The 19,224-nt window shown below is 39.5% G+C and overlaps 1 protein-coding gene across 1 annotated transcript in view; it reads right to left on the bottom strand.

Moving 5' to 3' along the window:
• Positions 1-19,224, bottom strand: part of LOC129763560 (cytoplasmic FMR1-interacting protein) — a 43,970-nt gene that overhangs the window by 24,463 nt on the left and 283 nt on the right. Inside the window, exons 2-5 of the mRNA XM_055762756.1 lie at positions 18,777-19,023; positions 17,802-18,716; positions 3,951-4,724; positions 2,512-3,891 (exon numbers count right to left, since the gene is read on the bottom strand). Coding sequence (XP_055618731.1) covers positions 2,512-3,891; positions 3,951-4,724; positions 17,802-18,716; positions 18,777-18,986 — 3,279 coding nt within the window. The 5' untranslated portion in view covers positions 18,987-19,023. The remainder of the gene's footprint in view (positions 1-2,511; positions 3,892-3,950; positions 4,725-17,801; positions 18,717-18,776; positions 19,024-19,224) is intronic.

The following is a 19,224-nucleotide window of genomic DNA, read 5'->3' as shown; positions in this document are numbered from 1 at the left end:
ATAGTATGACCCGATGCGATAAGTACAACACAAGATATGTTTAAGTGGAAAAATATACCATACACCATTTCAGCTCAATCGGACTTTATTTACTATTGTCGCGAAGACGCCATAGTTTGAGTCTTCCGAAAACGGAAAAACCATCCAAAGCGAAATCATGAAATCGGAGTTTGAAAAAAATGCAAAATGTCTTCAAATTGCATGAAACGTCGAGATCTACTTTCATCCCGTTTTTTGTCATCTTAATCCCGAAATTCGATTTTTCCTAATGCCCCTTGATTTTAAGGTTTTCAAAAAACTGAAACTTTGACGGCTGTGCGACACTACTAAATAAAGTCCGATTGAGCTGAAACTTTACAAAAGGTATTTTTTCGAGGGAATCAACATTTTGCAGGAAGTCCTTTTCGGAAATTCAAAGGTAGCTTTTTTCTCATACTTTCATTGACACTCTAGTGTGCATAATAAGCAACAAAGCAAACATTGAAAATTAACATTTTCCTCAAAAATATTGTTACGTAATTCTCGCAGCAGGAATTGTATTTCACTCTCGGCAGTCGAAACCGATTTTTCATCATCGTAGAAGTATGTGTTTAGATGCAAAACAATGTTGACTATGCCATCTTCGATCAGGGCCTCAAACTCCACATTCTCATCGTGCACGGTTTTGTCCTGGTCAATCATTTCACAACAACAACAGCAACAACAACTTCTGCTTCAACAAACAAATCTAATAGCGAATTCGTTTTTGTTCAGTTTCAACCTCAGTGCCGCACTAACTGCTGTCAAACCTTTTTTTTATTCAGTCAGTTTCGCACTCAGTGTCGCACTGGTTCGCCCCGAAAGCTGTTAGTTTCGCACTGAGATGTTTCACGGGTTGGCACTCGGGTTCACCAATATTCACCGAACTATCAAGTTCCGAGTATATTTTGGAAAATCTAAAAATAAAAACTATGAAGATGAAAAACCTGCTGCTTTTGCTTTTGTATTATTGGAATCGTAATCCAATTCGGATTCTGATTTTGAAAGTATATTCGAGCAGACGGCATTAAGCTACGTGTGCTTTCATTGGGAGGCGAAAATAATGATGGATATTCAGGTGGAATAAACCTGCTTTCAAAATCAAAATTATGAATGAAAATTTACTTTAACGTATCGAATATTTATTTCATGTGATGAAATAAGAGGGTTTTTTTTCGATATCACAGAAACATATTGAACGAAAACTGTGGCTAATGATGATTTTATATTATAATAGTAATTATTTGTGGAAAAACCAGGAAATGCATCGACAAATGGTTAAGTAAGTGTCAGAACTACATGTTTTAAGTAATAAAACAATATGAAGTGAAAACATTCATTCAAACTTTTATATTTTTACACTGCACTTGGCCCTGCTGATCTGATAGAGAATAATTTACCTCCCAAGCATTAATATCGCCATTAGACGTCGACACTGTACATTTATCGTCGCGAATATAAACAAATCAGACTATATAACGCACACCAACAAACAACCGCATTCGTGAAACTGAAAACGTTTTTTTATTACAGAGTCAGTGTGGCACTGACTCAGTTTTAAAAACGAATTCGCTATAAATAACGGTCGCGATTGTCAAAAATGATTGTCACAACATATCATGTCCCACTGTCGGTTCATGTGAGCTTTGGCACTCAGACGTCTTCCGATGTGAGATGGTGTAAGATGAGGAGTTTTAACCTTAAGGAAAGAAAAGGTTTCAAAGGATCAAAGGATTCAATCCACGAAACAAAAAGGGGTCATAAATCATGTGGACAAACGTCCGAAAAGCCAAAGGCTAATTTGAATAACCGCTTGTGAACATCTCCTAGTTTCTTTTATCCAAGCATCCAATAGTGCGAAGCAATCTGTCGAAATCAATTGTCCAGCCAAAAGGTTCCTACCTTTATTATTATATCCAAATCCAGTTACGCCGATAGCCACCAGTTAATCTATATAACGCTGTAGCATGTACGAAAAGGAACAATCGAAAATATCCTGTCGAACTAAACGCATCTCTCATTATCATTTTGTTTATCTCGCAAAATACATATCCGTTGTCGCGCATTTAAACCGCTTCTCTCCGAACAGTGTCGCAAATAACTTGCATTTGTTGTGTCGAAACAAGCATGTTCACCGTAAACCAGAGGCGAATGAACTGCAAAGTTTAAAGCCTCTTAAAAACAAAGAAACAAACAAACAACCGTAAACCAATACCAATACAAACATTCAATGCAAAAGCAATGCTAACCACAAATTTTACTCTCCATGCACAAAAGTTAACACGTTCAAAGCTCGCCAAACCTATGCTGCAAAGTAAAACTTGCTTCGTTTTGAGGTTGAAATCCTTTGCTAAACGTCAAAACTAGGCAACATTGCCAATAATGGATTATGATGAGGATTACATCGATAGTTAGAGCAATGTTTTGGCAAATTCCTGTTTCATATTGATATACCTGGTAATATACAATGTCAATCAATCAAAAAACACTCACCTTGGCCGTTCCCAGTTTCTCTATGTTGGGCACAATCTGCAGCGACGCGTATTTCGCCTCCAGTCGCTTCTGCTTCGTCTCCGGTTTCTCGCCCTCCTTGCAGTATGGTCTCGGAAGAATATTCTGAAACGGAGCCGCATGCAACAAATCGCACACCTCCTCCTGCGACAGAGCTTGCTCAATCAGCAAACAGAACAGCAGTGAGTTACCCATTTCACGGAACAGCTGAAACAGTTCGGTCTTCGCATCCGGATATTGGACAATGTCAACCAGATGGGCCTGATAGTAGCTCAAAACTCCCGGCGAGCCGTAGTCGCACCGTGGCAGCTTGCACGATTTTGGCATAGCAGACATGAGCGTTTTGGTGAACTGAAGCAAATTTCCCTGGATGAGAGGTTTGACGATGTCTTTCAAGATGATCTCCATCACAACGGCGATTCCCTGGTAGCCGAGCAAGCGACAAACAGCATGGAAGTGCGGGGCCCCAACAAAGCCAGTGTACTGCCCGTACTGCGTTGAAAAGGCAGCGTTCAGCGGTTTGGATCCCCACAGGTAGTAATGTGACATTACGGGTGCTTTCTCGCGTGTGATAGCCCCCGAAAATGGAATCTGTAGCTTGTTACGTACGAATCTATTCGTTGCGGCATTGTAACAATAGTTCGATAGGAAATCGTAGTTCAACTCAACGAAAACGTGCAAAGTGATCCTTCCGTACGGAGCAAGTACATTGTGATTGGCCTCCTTGAGCATCGCATCGAAATCGTCCAAAGCCAGGAATCTCGACAGCAGCTTGTGACAGAGCTTGTTAACTGCCAAGAGAGCTTCCAGCTCAACCACTCCCGTTATATCGCTAGCCTCGAATCGACAGATGGCGAGTTCCAAACTCTTTTGCATGTCGGCATTTATTCGTTGAGTTATCAACTTGTTCAAATCGATTGATCTTCCCAGCAGCTGAACGTGACGCTGTTTCAACAGCGTCTCATAACGGTTATTCTTCGGATAGGATTGGAAGTTGAAACCCAGAACCTCACACTCAACCCGGAATCGCTTGTCCAGATAGATGCTGCCGGCCAGTTGCTTATAGTGAGCAAATACCTGTTCACTGAGTTTGTAAACAAACTGATCGAAACACAGATTAACCTCGGCCTCCACTTCATCGTACAAAAATTGCTTCCGGAAGATGGTTAACGCGTAGAGGGCCGAATCATTGTACAAATCAAGTGGATACAACACGTACTCCATCATCGAGGGTTCCTTCGTGCGGAGGATATGATCCGTCAAAATCCACGGCATGGACATTTCAATCGGAAACTGAATGCGTTTCTCCATCGTTATCAAATCGTTACATTCCTCGTTGTGTTGGTGGCGCACAAGGCATTTCTGAAATTAAATGCTCACTGTAAAAATTAGGCTTTTGTATTCAAAGACAAGATACTCACATTAACCTTCCGACCCATTGTCATTTCCAGATAAAACTCTCGGTACCAAAGTTGCGACAGGTCGCAACATTTCTGCAGCGTCTCGCTGAAACTGAGCAGATATGTCCAGTAGAAGGACAGCTTATGGAATGCATCAATTTGTACCAAACAAGATCCATCGATATCCTTCCGCAGCGTTCGCTTCCCCCCAGACTTGTCCGCTATCAACGACTCCAGCATCGTGCGCACCATATACAGCTGTGTCGAAGACGGTCCTACGTTCAACCGTGGCACATTAATTTGAAACCCTCCGTCGGGATCTTTTTTGCCCTTCAGCGCCGGATCGTGCGACGGTTCGGTACCCTTCTGCCAGTCGGCACTGGTCTCCCGCACCGACATCACGATCGAACGAATCAAATCCTTCTTATTTTTGACCGCTTTGCGGAGCGGTTCGCGCAACATAAGCTGCACAAAATCCTGCAGCTCGGCGTAAATGCTGCGACGAATCGCTTCGCACAGCACCGTCTCGATTCGTGCCATCAGCACCTGGAGGCCTTTTATCATGGCAATCACTTCGATCAGTGCGAATTTTTCGTCGTCGGTGTAATTGTAGCGAGTTGCCCGCTCGTACTCTTCCGCCTCCACCGGACATTCCTTGTTCTGGTGATGATCGGTCGGATGCAGCAGTTTCCACGAGTACAGCTCGGTCACCACCGAGGTCCACTCCGAGAGAAGTTGTAATCCGCGAAGGGCGAGGTCAGCCGTCGCTTTGTTCTCGCCATCGGTTGCGTTATCCTGGAAGTAAATAGGAAAAGTAGTTTTGATGTTGATAACAATTTTCAATTTTCCCTAGTTCTCGTGAATGGTTTAGCGACTAGATAACTTTTATATACCACCGCGAAGAAGTCGCATATCGATCGCTCGAAATGTAAATGCAGTGTTCATTCTACGAATGCCATGGAGAGAGGATATATTGCAACTAAAGCTCCACCCGTGTGGCAATGTCGGAAACATAATCAAAGAGACGTAGGACAACACCAAGGAATATCAATTTAAATGTATTGTTTCACTAGCTGACCCGGCAAACGTTGTTCTGGCATAAAAATTATTTGTAGTGAATATATGTTAAAGAAAAAATAACTAATGTATTCTGAGTGTGTTTAAATGTTTAAACGATCTACACATACGCGAAAGTTCGTGAATCTTGTATTGTTTATTATCAACATAAATTAAAAAACACAAATCACTCCCTTTTGTTGATGCGATTTATTTCGTTAACGAATCTGACATGTTTGTTCTCTTGAACACATAGCAGACCCAAATTTATTTTTTTTATAATTTGTCATTTAAAAGCATATTTACTCACGTGTGTCACTCGAAAATTCATAACAATTTACGCTTCACAATGTCAATGTCGGAAACATAACCGAAGAGACGTAGGACAACACCAAGGAATATCAATTTAAATGTATTGTTTCACTAGCTGACCCGGCAAACGTTGTTCTGGCATAAAAATTATTTGTAGTGAATATGAATATGTAGTGAATATATGTTAAAGAAAACATAACTAATGTATTCTGAGTGTGTTTGAATACAAATGAAACAAAAAAATCTGCATTACACGAGAATTAATCAAGCAAACGAAACCAAATTTAGTATGTAAACAGGGTGTCGATTCAAAATCCGAAAATAAATACCCTGATATTCCCTGATTTTCCAGTAATTTTTCAGGAAAATTCCAGAAGTAGACTAGTAATTAAATTCTCTAAAAGTACTTTAGCTGTAGTTCCTAAACCATTTAGTTAGCTTAAACAATGAAATTTAAGAACGTCTGTCGATATTTTCCAATAACTGAAATGTTTGTGATTTTTAATTGAGTTTAACGAAGACTGATAAGCGTCGTAAAAGATTTAAAAAAAATATTTACTAATACAGTTCAAAGTTATCTTTAAGGAGTGTATAATATTAGTATAAAATGAGACATTTTCATTTTGATTCGGATCAATTTCATGAAACTGTTACGATTTTAACGAAATGCTCTATCTTGCAATCTTTGGGCTCCCTTCTGTGCGTTTTCAAAAATTTTCCCCGTTTTACCTCCGGAGATTCCACTTCTGTTACCCGTAGCCGTTTTAATCACTTTGATTCATGACAATAAAAAGAGCTCACACAGTGAAGTATAACATCTTAAACTTGTTTTCATGAAAACATTCGCTAATGCAAAAGCCCTCTCAACGTTGGCGTTTCTAACGAGAGACAGAAGACCATTTTAAGTAAAAACCAAATTCAAGAGTTTTTTCCTCCATTTCGAAAAACTAGTTGCAGCTCTCGTAATATGAACAATTCACGTTTATAACGTCCATCAACAAAGAAAGGAGTTTGTTCAAATATACAATTCCCATGCCTTCTTTGAAAGGTGCAAGTTGATTCCTGATGCTCCCAAGAACGTTGTTGTCATGTAACGATTTACAAAATCCTTCTTTTCTTCACCCCAAAACATTCAAATCTATCTGTAGCCTCTTTGTAGTCTTGTTCAAAGACTCGCCGAAACCAACGACAATATATAACTTCCAGAGTTTCATCAGCCAAAAATCATAATAAAGCTCATTACATCACGCCCTAGTTAGACCTTCTCAGCCTCCTTGCTGTCATGGAACATTCTTCTCAGTATAACCATGTCTTTTTCAGCAGTGTGGAATGATTTGTGCTACATAACTGTTTCCAGGCACCACAGGAGTTCAGCTTTCATAGAATGATTTTCAAACATGAATTTATCGATAGTTTTCCAAGAAGAAAAGGAAGGGAATTGGTTGAAGCAGAACGGCAGATGCTGATGCCAAATACTAGTAAAACATCGCGAATGTAAAAGCCGTCTACATTTGCGCTGTTTACCCTTCTAAGTCCTACAGGCAAAAGTGAACAACATATACTGAAAAACCCACAGAGAGTCAAACTAGTCAAATACAACTTTTTTGGTTTCATTAACTTTCTAATTACTGCAATATTCAAAATTCTAATTGACGGAATTTAATTTTTTCCAGATTGGTGTCGAAATTCCTGCCGCGACATAATCATCATGTCGCGAATTAACATCTTCGCCGGTTCGACATACAAAAGCTCACCAGACGTACAAACAATTGGTCCAAGCGAAGAATCGCGGCTTTTCAAAATAACACTTAATGAACTGAGGTTGCTAGTTCGCAACTGTTATTTCACACTAGAATAAAGTGACCAGACGCGGGATACCAGCCAAAAAAACGTTCTGTGAACAAAAGCTAAAGAAGTACACAAAAATCGAAAAATAGTTGAAAACATAGATATCATTTGTCACTTATTCGTTAAATTCTTAACTTGAGATATAATTACATTACAACATATTCCTTTGGAGCTTTCAGATCAAACATATTTTTCTGCTCCGTGTACTTTACGTAGAAGTGAAATATTGGTAGAGACGTTTTTACTAAATTCTTCGCACGTGTCCTGGAAATTAAACCTGACTTGTAATATTGCTTTCAACGTATCGACAGTTAGTTGTGATTTTTCGGTGGTCCAAATCTTGTTTACGCTCGAAAAAACTCGTTCAGTCACAGCATTTGTACCTGGCAAGCACAATGCGTATTCTACAATTTTCTTCAGATTACCGAATGGAATATGATTATATTCGAAGTGTTTGAAAATTTCTACCCATCTTTCATCGATTTTAATATTATTGTCATTCCAATTTGAAATTTTCTCATCTGTCGCGTATTTCTTCGTGTACGATACTTCCTCAAACAACTCTGTCTCTTCTTTGTCAGCAACTACCTGATCTTCTGGCTTATTTAAAACACGGATATATTCAAAGCTCTCTTGAACAGACTGCCAATTGATAGCATTTTTGAGGTTCACCCATTTCAGACAATCAACATGATCAAATTGTGAAACTCGTACTTCAAAATAGTCAATACATTTCTGATAAAAAAATAATTACATTGGACTTGAATGATTTTGATTTTGACCAACCATTCAAGAACTTTCAGTTGATTTCGTACATTTAGTGGCAGAAACTGATGACATAATCTTTCACGGAGCTTAAACATGAGATCGTTAATTTCAGATACAACTTCTATGATTGTAACATTGTCACTCTCGATATTCTTCACAGTACTATGAAATACTGCAGCCTGACTATACATAAAATACAACCACATTATAGAACATTCATCTTCAAAAAAGTCGCGAAGAAATCTGGGGCTATTATCAATAGACAAAAAAATTGATTTCAATGGAGCAAATATTTTTAACACTCGTTCGATTGCTGGCATCAGAGCTAACCACCTCGTCTTACTATAGCCCAGAATTTTCATATATTCTACTTCTGCCTCCACACAAAAATCATTCAGTTTCTCAACTCTAACGGTATATATATATAAAAATGACTATAAATCTTGATCATGATGCCCTCTACATCTACGGGAAGTTGATCTGCTGCCGCCTGAATAGTGTTGCTCACGATATGAGCAGCGCATCCTACACCTATTATCGGTTTTTTAAGCCGATCCTTCAGCTTGGCGTAAACGTTGTTTGCACCTTTCCTAAGAAGGCCGCCAAAGTTCGTGTTGGCATTATCTGCACAAATCGCTATTATCTTGGTCTGCATATTATATTTGCACAAAATTTCAAATATTGATGTCGCGATGATATCAGCTGTCTCGCCAGGAAGTGACACAAAATCCAATAACTTGACTTGTATTCCACGCTTGTAATCGAAAAATCGAATGACGGAAGGAAACAGATTTATGTCTTTATGATTCGAAGCATCGGAAAAAAATGTGAGGAAATTTATGTACTCCATGTTGTTTATTATTTGCTCAACAGAATACGGAGCCAGAACATTCGTTGCAATCGCTTCCGTTTTTGTGCGACCGCAAAAGAACTTTGGTTCAAAGAGAGAGCGAACTAGCTTTGATGTGCAGTCCATCGATCGAAAAGATTGACTGTGCATTACAGTGTGATATGTAAAGACAACCTCGGCGTGAGCAAGCTGCTGTTCTTTCACACCGAAATCAGCCCAACGGAAAAAATCACTAACTTTTGACGAAGTTGCGCCCGCTTCCAGCGCTTGCTTATGCTTCTCTGTCGATATATGCCTCTTATACTTATGACAGACATACAGCTGTACTTGCGTTGTACTTCGAAAATTGAATGTCTGTCACCATGTACAGCGCTAGAACCATGCAAGCAACTCGGTACAATCGCTGTACCTGTACCGACCTATTTTTCCGCTGTACATGGCTACAGTTGTACTGTGCGCAGCGCCATAGACGGTTAGTGGTGGGTAGCATGAACAAAACGAATAAAAACATTTGGTATACATTCTTTTCATTGACTTTCTCTTGAGTTAATAACTCAGATTGAAACATATTTATTGTGTTCGATAATTTAGACGCTAAATAAAACCTTTTTCATTGAAATATTGGTGAAAATACAATGCAATAAATTCAAACTTCAGATTGTCAGTCTGACATGCGGTACAATGTACAACCAAAGTATGTGTGTCATGCTATCGTGGTACCTGTACAACGCTGTACACGTACAGCGCTAGTACAGTTGTATGTCTGTCCATGGTATTAATATCGGTTCTGCCTCCAGATCCGATGAAAAACTCACTGGTACAGGTTTCACAGAATACATTTCCAGTAGCTCTTGACTTGAAAGGGAATTCATGTCTCAGCTCGTCAGTAAACGAACACTGACGCTTTTTCGACATGGTTGATGGGAATCTGTAGAACGATTATCTGATTAAAATGATTATAACATGAAGTTTTAAAAATATTACCTTGCAAAAATAAAATTTTTTTTCTCTACTATTTCTTTCTAAAACTCACGTAATTTGTCACTCCGAAGTTCGCCAAAATCTAGTTGAGTTTTAAGTAAAAACGTTACGATTCTACGATTAAACTGAACTATTTATTTGTCTCTTCTCAATTCACGCACCATGTTGAAAGTGAAAGACGTAAACAAACGGATAAAACTGTTTGAAAATAGCGTAGCATAAAACTAATATATATCAGTAGCAAGGTAAGGAAGGAAAGACATAGCAGGAGTGTTAGTTACACCTCATCGCTACATTTTGTAACGTATAGAGATGCTACAGGCACAAACATTGTAACGTATCCTATGTAATGTTGAGATATAATGAAATCGCGGGACATTTTCGATTTTTTTGACAAACGCGGGACTTTTCGCGGGACATTTTGCTAAAACGCGGGACGTCTGGTCACTTTACACTAGAAGTATTCACCAAGAGAAACGTCTCTTTGACTCTTCCATTTCATTGATTCCTCCTTGGTCGAACAATTCTTTATTCCGAGCGATATAGTTGAATGCCATTTTGAGGTAATTCTTCCGAAAACTGTGTGAGCGTTTTGCAACACACCCACAAAATATGGATTCACTAGGTTCGGCAATTTCAATAAAGATTCTTGCTATGTTCGTTTCAATTTTCCATTGAAGATAAATCCCATCATGCTCAATAAAGCTGCAAGAAATTATATTAAAAGCTTGAAACTAGTCAATAATTAACTTAATTTGCATACCATCACCAGAATCACAACAAAATCAGTTTACACATAACATAAGATACAATGTCATGGTGACGAAAAAACAATGAAGACCCGATTTCATTTCCTAATTTCTAATTCAATCTAAGCAAGCTTTTTGTTTGTGCGATACGTTTCCTCACTGAGGTTTATACTTTGAAGATTGAAGCAAGTATAAATCCCATCACAATTCAATATGCAGCGAGCGGCATTCACGTCGAAGATTCCCACCGGGTCGTTGGTCCCAAAACGCTCTTGGGCCAACCGGGAACCCAGAGTGCATGGAGAATCGAGTGGAAAACGCTCCGTCATCAAGGTAACAAAAATCATTTCTGAGTGTGTTGTATGGTACTAACAAAACTCTTTTTTGCAGCCAATTTCAAAGCCAAACCAAATGCAGCAGTGGAACGAGAGAATGATTGAAGATGAAACGCCTCCGCCTCTGGTTCCCAGTGAAGTAATTCTCGTTGATGATTACGAGAATTTGTTCGACTGGGAGCCATTGGATGCAACCGAGATGGAGATGGCGGTGTTCCAGAGAATGAAGATTGAGGGAGATCTTCGGAAGGAGCAAGCAGAGAATATCAAACTGCGGCAGGAAAATCAACGACTGAAAGCAACAAAAGGGGTAAGTTTTATCAATCGTTGTCGTTTTGAATCTTTACTGTTAATGGTAGGCGAGGTAGCGGAATCAATTTTATGTTATGGTTTTTGGTTATTGTTGTGAGTTGTTATTGTATTCTTTATTTTTGTTCGTTTGGTGCATTCAGTTTTAATATATTTCTGTATTCTGTAGCGTTTTTTTATTCAGATTTCTATATTGTGGTTTTAGATATTTCCTTTGTTGATTTTGATTAATTCGTTGTAGTGATGTTTTTTGTAGCCTCTGCTCTTATTATGTTTTTTTTTACTTAGGGTTCTACATTACGGTTTTAGTTGATTTATTTTCGTTTTTGTTTTCATTGTAGTGTTTTTTTTATTATTTGTTCTGTTATCGTTTTATGTGTATTGTTAAACTTTACATTGTTATTTAATGTTGCGATGTTTGATGTCATTTTTGTTATATATTTCATGGTATATTTACAATAACCCGTTTGGTGATAATAATTTTCTTGATTCATACTTTATATTATTTGATTGTTTTGTTTTTCTGTTGATAACTTTATTAATATTTTTTCTTGCGTTTTTTGCGTATTTACGAGCTTCCGAGGCGAATCTCCTGTCCATAGTTTTGACCCACTGGATTGCCTATATCACTGACGAAATATGTCGTGAGTGTTTATTCCAGAGTAATATGATTTGCAAATTTGTAACATTATTATTCATTTCTCACAGATGAGATACCAAAACGAAGCAGTTACTGTAGCAGATCATGCAAACGAATCCATGAGAGCAGAGAGCATGTTCCAAGATTTTTTAAAATATGTTAATTTAAGTCCAATAAATTATTTCTTTTTAATTTTTGTTCAAAAAATTAATTTAATATTTTTAAAATAAATTTGATAGTTTTAAAATTATTTTGTTCAATATGTATTTGATTCAGCTTCATTGCGGGTATTCGCGCGTGTCCATTTGAAGGCAATCACTGTTCTAGGGTCTATCGTTTGGTACATAGTGTCCAAAGTCCACTTTCGTGTTTTCTTTGTTCTGTTTTATATGCATAGTGGTATATTTGTTAATATGACAAAATTATCTATGCGAATGGTCGTTACATCAATCTTAGGCCCTCCATTGAGTATCTTCTAATCAGCATTTTCCAATGTTAGATGTGAGGGAACTTTATAGTTTAAAGACTATATTTGAAAACAAATCAATCAATCTGTAATTATGGAAATCACAAAAACTAACTGAACGATCGGAACAAGTCACCAAGAAATCCGAACACACTCCTAAATTCACACAAGCTTTCGCTCTTCAGCAAAAAAATATTAAAAAAAAGATTTTTATTTCGGGTATTACTGTAGAAAGCATTAAACTTCTTAAAAAATCTCTTTAGTGGAATGTTTTGAGATGGACCGATAGTATGCGTGGTTTTATGGAATCGCCTGAAGATTTTTTAATTCATGATTTCTTATTGTTCTCGCGAGAACAATACACAAGCTGGCTATATGCCAAAGTTTTCTTATCCCTATTGCCAATGTACCTTTTTTCTTGAACACACTGCTGTAATATACAGAAACATAAGGAAAACTTAAAACAGCAATAACGTTTATTCTTCGCACTACAACACAGCGTATATTCGACCGCTCTCTATCAACTCTTCGCTATTTCTATCTCGAAACTACATTGTCCCGTTAGATCCTGTCACAATTTTTTTCGAGCAGATGTGTCAGAAAACAAGACACTACAATTACACCCACAGGTTATATTTGTTCCTCCACCTCTTGTGTAAATTACGTGCGATTTAACCAGAGTGTCGACTAAAAACTCAAAAAAAAATCCCTGATATTCCCTGATTTTCCAGTAATTTTTCAGAAAAAAACCAGATGCATACCAGCAATCAAATTTTCTACTTCTGTACTTATAGTTTTTAAAACATTTTGTCAGCTTAAACGATGACATTTTCGAAGGCCTGTCGGATCAATTTCACGATACTGCAAAACCTTCTATTCTCCAACTTTGCTTATCTTCTAGATAAAGCGAATGACAATTTCGAGATCGACATTTATATTGATCTCCAAAGTGGAACATAGCATTATAAACTTGTCGCATAGCACAACCGTTCCAGTGCCACAGTCAAAAGCTTCTCGAATCGTTTTCCAGCCAATTTTTGATCGGAATCAATAACGGAAACCAGTAACATCCCTTCGCATACCAGACGAAATTACAGGATTTATCTGTCATAAAATGTTGACGTGTTTTTTGTATCCATCCATCATTGGTTGCACCATGTGAAATATTGTGGATTGCACCTAAATTCAAAAGCTTTTCTTCTCCATTTTGAAAGTGCAGGCTTCCCTTCTCAGCTTCATCTCAAAATCTGACATTCAGATCTATTTGCAACCTCTTTGTAGACTTGTTCAAAGACTCGTCGAAACAAACGATAATGTATAGTTTAAAAATTGCCAAAAATCCATACTTTCGCTTCAGTTAACAGTTGGGAAAGAATGCCAGAAAAATGTATTACTCTAACGTAACTTTCTGTTTACGCATACATATCTGCCAACTGCCAGCAGAAACAGCGCGAATGTAGAAGCCTTCTAAAGGACTAACTTCACCTAATGACAAAACCAAACTACATACTGAAAAACCAACAGTCAAATACATTTTTTTGTATCATTGTCTTTCTGATTACTGCAGTAATCAAAATTATAATCGTCGGAAGTGCATTTTATATATTCATCATATATCCAGATTGGTGACGAAATTCCCTGATATTCCCTGATTTTCAAGGGTTTTCCAGGTAGTCGACACCCTGGTAAAGGTTTTCGCGGGTAAGAATCGTTTCTATGGTGGTTTGACACTCCTCTCCCTCTCTAAGAGGGAGCTGCCATACAAATTAAACACAAATATTTGCATAACTCGAAAACTAATCAATCAAATGGAGCCAAATTTTGCATGTGAAGGTTTTAGAGGGCACGAAACGTCTCCATGATGGTTCGACAGTCCTCCCTCCTCTCTAAGAGGAGGTTACCATACAAATGAAACACAAATTTCTGCATAACTCGAGAACCAATCAAGCAAGTCGAGCCAAATTTGGCATATGGAGGTTTTAGGGGGCACAAAACGTGTCTATGGTGAATTGACACTCCTCCCCCTCCCTAGAGTGGGGTTGTCATACAAATGAAACTCAAATTTCTGTATAACTCGAAAACTAATCAAGCAAATGGAACCAAATTTGGCATGTGGAGGTTTTAGGGTGCAATGAATGTTTCTATGGTGGTTTGGCAATCCTTCCCCCTCTATAAAGGCGAGGGGGCTGCAATACAAATGGAACACAAACTTCTACATAACTGGAGAACTTATCAAGCAAATGAAGCCAAATTCGGGATGTGAGGGATTTTGGATACGAGAAATGTTTCTATGATGGTATGACACCCCTCTCTCCTTTGAAATAGAGAGAGAGAGTGAACCAATCATGACAATTGAAAATTTTCGGAAAACTCTGAAGGAAAATTAGGAAAATTCAAATTCGCATATGTTCTACAATTACATAGTGACAAACGTTGTTAGTTCATTTGATGTTTGTGCTAACGAAATTGATCTTTGTTCGAAAGTGGAAATGGATTTTAATGTGATAAATCCAACTCGTATATCTTCTTCTACCCATATAAAAAAAATGGATCACCGAATGTGTTGATAATAGCAAAACTCGAGAAAGGAATTGTTTGATTTAGGACTGTCTTTATTCTATCATATTTTCTGTATCAAACATTTATTCAATGTAACGGAGAAACATGTTATTTGCAAGTGGTTGAAAAATCGTCGAGAATTGTGTCTGAAAATAATCTGATATTATAATGAAGAGTTTTGGTAGAAGTACTAGGAAATTTGTAGTAAAAGGAAATTTTAAAATGTAGATTAGAAGATCAATTAATGAAAAGTTCTGCGATTGGATCCATGAGTAGTAAGCAAACGTGAATGTAGTAACCATCATTTGTATACACCTGCCGTGTGGCACAATCCCGGAACTACGACGGAAGCTGCTTGAGGCGTTAGCAGGCTTGGAGGACCCAAAAATCATCTTGGGGGACTTCAATGCTCATCACCGCAGCTGGGGAATACAAACACCAGACGTCAGAGGGAATATCATCGCCGACCTCTTGGAGGTGATGAAGCTCTTGGTCTTAAATGACGGTACTGACACTTTCTGTAGAGGTACGAGCATCACAGCCATTGATATTTCAGCAGCTAGTCTCAACTTGGTGGATAGGTTAGGGTGGAACAAAGCTGACGACCTTCATGGCAGCGAGCATCGCCCGATAACCATCAGCTTCAACGGCCCGCCGTCGCTCACGACTCGCAGACCAAGATGGATCTTCGAAAGGGCTGACTGGACAGCTTTTCAAACATCCTCCGACTTCTTCTAGAGACAACCCAACCACCCTTGCCACTTTCAACAAAACCATTAGGGAGGCGGCCGAAGACTCCATCCCAAGAACGAAAACCACTCCGGGGAAAAAAGCGCTTGTCCCAGCTCGGACAGTCCACCCTTCTCAGCATCTTTAACGACCTGTGGAGTACACACGAATTTCCCGAGGGTTGGAGACACAGCCGAGTAATACCTATACCTAAGGTCGATCAAAGCAGCAACAACGTGAAAGGCTACCGTCCAATTTCATTAACCTCCTGTTCATCCAAGACCCTGGAAAGAATGGCGAATAGACGCCTGGTCACCTTTCTAACCGAAAATAAAAAATTGGACTATCAACCGCTCGCCTTCCGACCGGGTATGGACACCAACAACTGCATCACGAACCTCGGAACCGTCAGCATATGGAGATGGTAGCACTGGACCTGGAAAAGACATACAACAAGTGTCTTAGAATATCAACAAATATTCACGAGAAACGAATATGATTTTGTTCCAGTGTAAATGACTTTTTTTCAGCTTGAAACAACTTCGCTGTTATTTATACTTTGGATATCAAAAGCAACAAATTGATATTCATCACATCCGAAACGATATTCGTTCTGGCAGTGAATTTAAGTTCAAAATAAATTTCATTTGGCGAGACGGTAGCAACGGCATATGCAGAATGGATACAACGAGTGGTTTTAGCTACCGTCAAGTCATTTGCGACATCGGGAATTTCATAAAGTATTTCTGATTACGGCATCCGGCAACTGCAAAACCCAACCGCACACAGCAGCCTCAGGTTAGAAGTTAACAACAGCTGACATTTGGCTGAAATGAAATTCAGTTCTGTCGTTTCCGATAATCAAGATGAAAATGACACTGGGTGGAAAAGATAAACATCAAAACATGGTGAAGGACAAAAGTTCATTTGCTCATATTCAATGGTTGCCTGGAACTGTCATTTTAATTTTCGTTTGGAATATATAGGTTTTCGTAGCAAACAATGAATAGCCTGTTCCAAGTCCTGCCTGGGGGAGCCTTCGTGTTTATCTACGCGGACGACAATCTTCTGATGACAGTGGCTGACACCCATAGGAAGCATCAGGATACAGGCATCTACCAATGCCATCGGCCGGTGGGCGGCCGAGAGAGGATTTAGACTTTCAGCAATAGAGGCGAATGAACTGCAAAGTTTAAAGCCTCTTAAAAACAAAGAAAGAAGAAGAAGACTTTCAGCGCAGAAGAGCGGTGATTTGCAGCGACAGACATCAGGGTCCCAACTTCCTCGTTTCTTGTCGAAAACCAGCGGTAGAGGGGAGACCTACCTGACCGCCCTTAGCAACACGATCCTGCAGCGGGTGGCGCATTCTAACCTCCCCCGGTGGCAATACAATCCTTGTTTTGGTGCGAACATCTTGAGGTTTTCAACTGTTCTCGTCGAGAACGGTATTAGGGACAACTTTCGAGCTCGATCGGTCTGCTAGGAATTCTAAAAGAATGAGAGAATAACGAATCTTGTCCAGACTGAGGACCGGTCACTTTTGTATAGTCTCACACGGATTCAATAGAGGACCCTTCCATCTACTCTGCGACCTCTGCCAAATCCACAACTCCGTCGAGCACTTCTTGTGTGGTTGTCCGAAATTTGATGATCTACGAAAGCTTCATGGAATCAGCGGGAGTGTAAGAGACATCTTGAGGGACGATTCAGCAAGAGTAGCAGCGCTTGTCTGCTACCTAAAAGACGCCGAACAATTTTTAAGATCTAGCGTCTGAACAATGGATCAGTCAAGAAGATCCTTGTTCCTACCCCTCCGCGATGAAGGCGAATACGAACACTTCGGCAACTTCAAGAGCACGGCTTCCTCTCCACTGGAATGGAGCCATGGTCCGAGGACATTCATGCCATCTGGTCCAACAATCAAACAGCAAGTTCTTTGTTAAGTTATGTTTCATAAAAGGATTTATATGTGTTTAATTTTTACATCCAATTTTTATGTGATAATTTTATGTGCAATCTATTCCCAACGAAACCTTGCGGCAATGCCGTCGATAAAGATCCGAACCCAGGAGGCTGAAATCCTCTGGAATAAAAACTAAAAAAAAAGAATGTAATAACGAAAAATGAATTTTGGCCGGGATGAAGTTTGCCGGGACAGCTAGTATCATATAAATTAACGTAAATTAACAAACAAGGAGTTATCGACTCTATGAAGCTATTGCGATCGAGTCTAACAAATAATTGAATTTGAGTCCCCGAAACAAACTTACCTTGTAGGTAGTCGTAACCTCATTACTATAGCGTGAAAGCTCCGAAATGTACTTCACGTGATCTTCCCGAATCGTGGGTAAATGTACCATCAAATCGGCCTGGGGACTGATCACCTGCGAACTAGACAACGGCCATTTGCTCGGATCAAAATGCTTACTCCGCTTGATATAGTTGAAAGGTGCAATTTGCATATCTCCAAACAGCGGAACCACTTCCAAATTCTTAAAAATCCTGTCAATCCTGTCCAAACGCAGTTTCTTCTTGGTGTCAAGCTTGTTGATGTTGCAGATTTCCGAGTCCATCAGGAACAGTCCGAAACCCATAACCTTCACCAGCATATGCTTCTCCTCCGGTGTCATGTACATTTTGGATTCGTACATGTGCACGCAAATGTTAACCACATCCGAGAGTAGCTCTTCGTAGCCGGAAATCTTCTCCAGTGCATCCTTAACCGTGTCCCGTATTTTGTTCTGCGTCGCCAAAAACATGGACAAATTCTGGGACTCCTGCAGCGTGTGCGAATCGCTCATCACCTTCAGAAACTGTGCCGCCCGGCGGTAGGTACTGTAATCGTTTTTAACGCTCGACTTCATGTTTTTCAACTCATCCAAAACGGCGAACATGTTGATGAACTTGCCCAGCGTCAACAGATACGCCTCCGACACGAAATCCTTGCGTTTTTCGGCGTGACACAACCGCTTCACCTCGCCGGAGAAAGCTTCGATGGCTTTTCGTTGGAAGTACATAAAGTTCAGCAGTTTGTTCACCTCCGGCGCGAGCACTTCAACGGTTTTCTCGTAAATCTCGACCCGGTTTGGTTGTTCGTTGGATTTTGGCTGCGGAATGGCTCGAGAACAGCAGCGCCATGTGTACAACATGACGGCATGCTTCTGTCCTTCATCCAGCAATTGATTCTAAAAAGAAACCTCACATTAATGTAAAAAAAACTCCTACCAATCGTCAACAGCACTCACCAAATTTGCGTGAGTTGTCGCCTCCTCGATATACTTCGCTATTCCCGTAACGAACCCATTTCGGTCCTCGAAATTGGTATCGAAGTTGGCCTGATATACAACCGAACAGGGTTGTGCCTCAATGCAGGGCTGCTCGTCCGGCAGTGGTAACTCGTCCAGCACTTCCACGTTAGAAAGCGCATCGGCCAGGGTAATCTTCTCCTGTGCCATCTTCTGATTAACTTCCGTACCGTTAGAGAATCAAAACCTACAAATAGTAACAAAATCAAAATCAATTGCGGAACACAATCGTAGCAATCAGAGCTAAACGATATCATTCCGTGCAATCAGCGCGCGAACAAAACGAGCAACTCGATCAATGCACGCGAATCGCGCTCTCAAAACAGAAACCGACAAAAATGTAAATAACGTGAATCGTGGGGAGGGAGGATTTGTTTACAAATGCACT

The sequence above is a fragment of the Toxorhynchites rutilus genome, chromosome 1, assembly GCF_029784135.1.
Source record: "Toxorhynchites rutilus septentrionalis strain SRP chromosome 1, ASM2978413v1, whole genome shotgun sequence".
Classification (NCBI taxonomy): Eukaryota; Metazoa; Arthropoda; class Insecta; order Diptera; family Culicidae; genus Toxorhynchites; species Toxorhynchites rutilus.
Note: the sequence above shows the minus strand (reverse complement) of the source record. Positions and strands in the feature narration are given on the sequence as shown.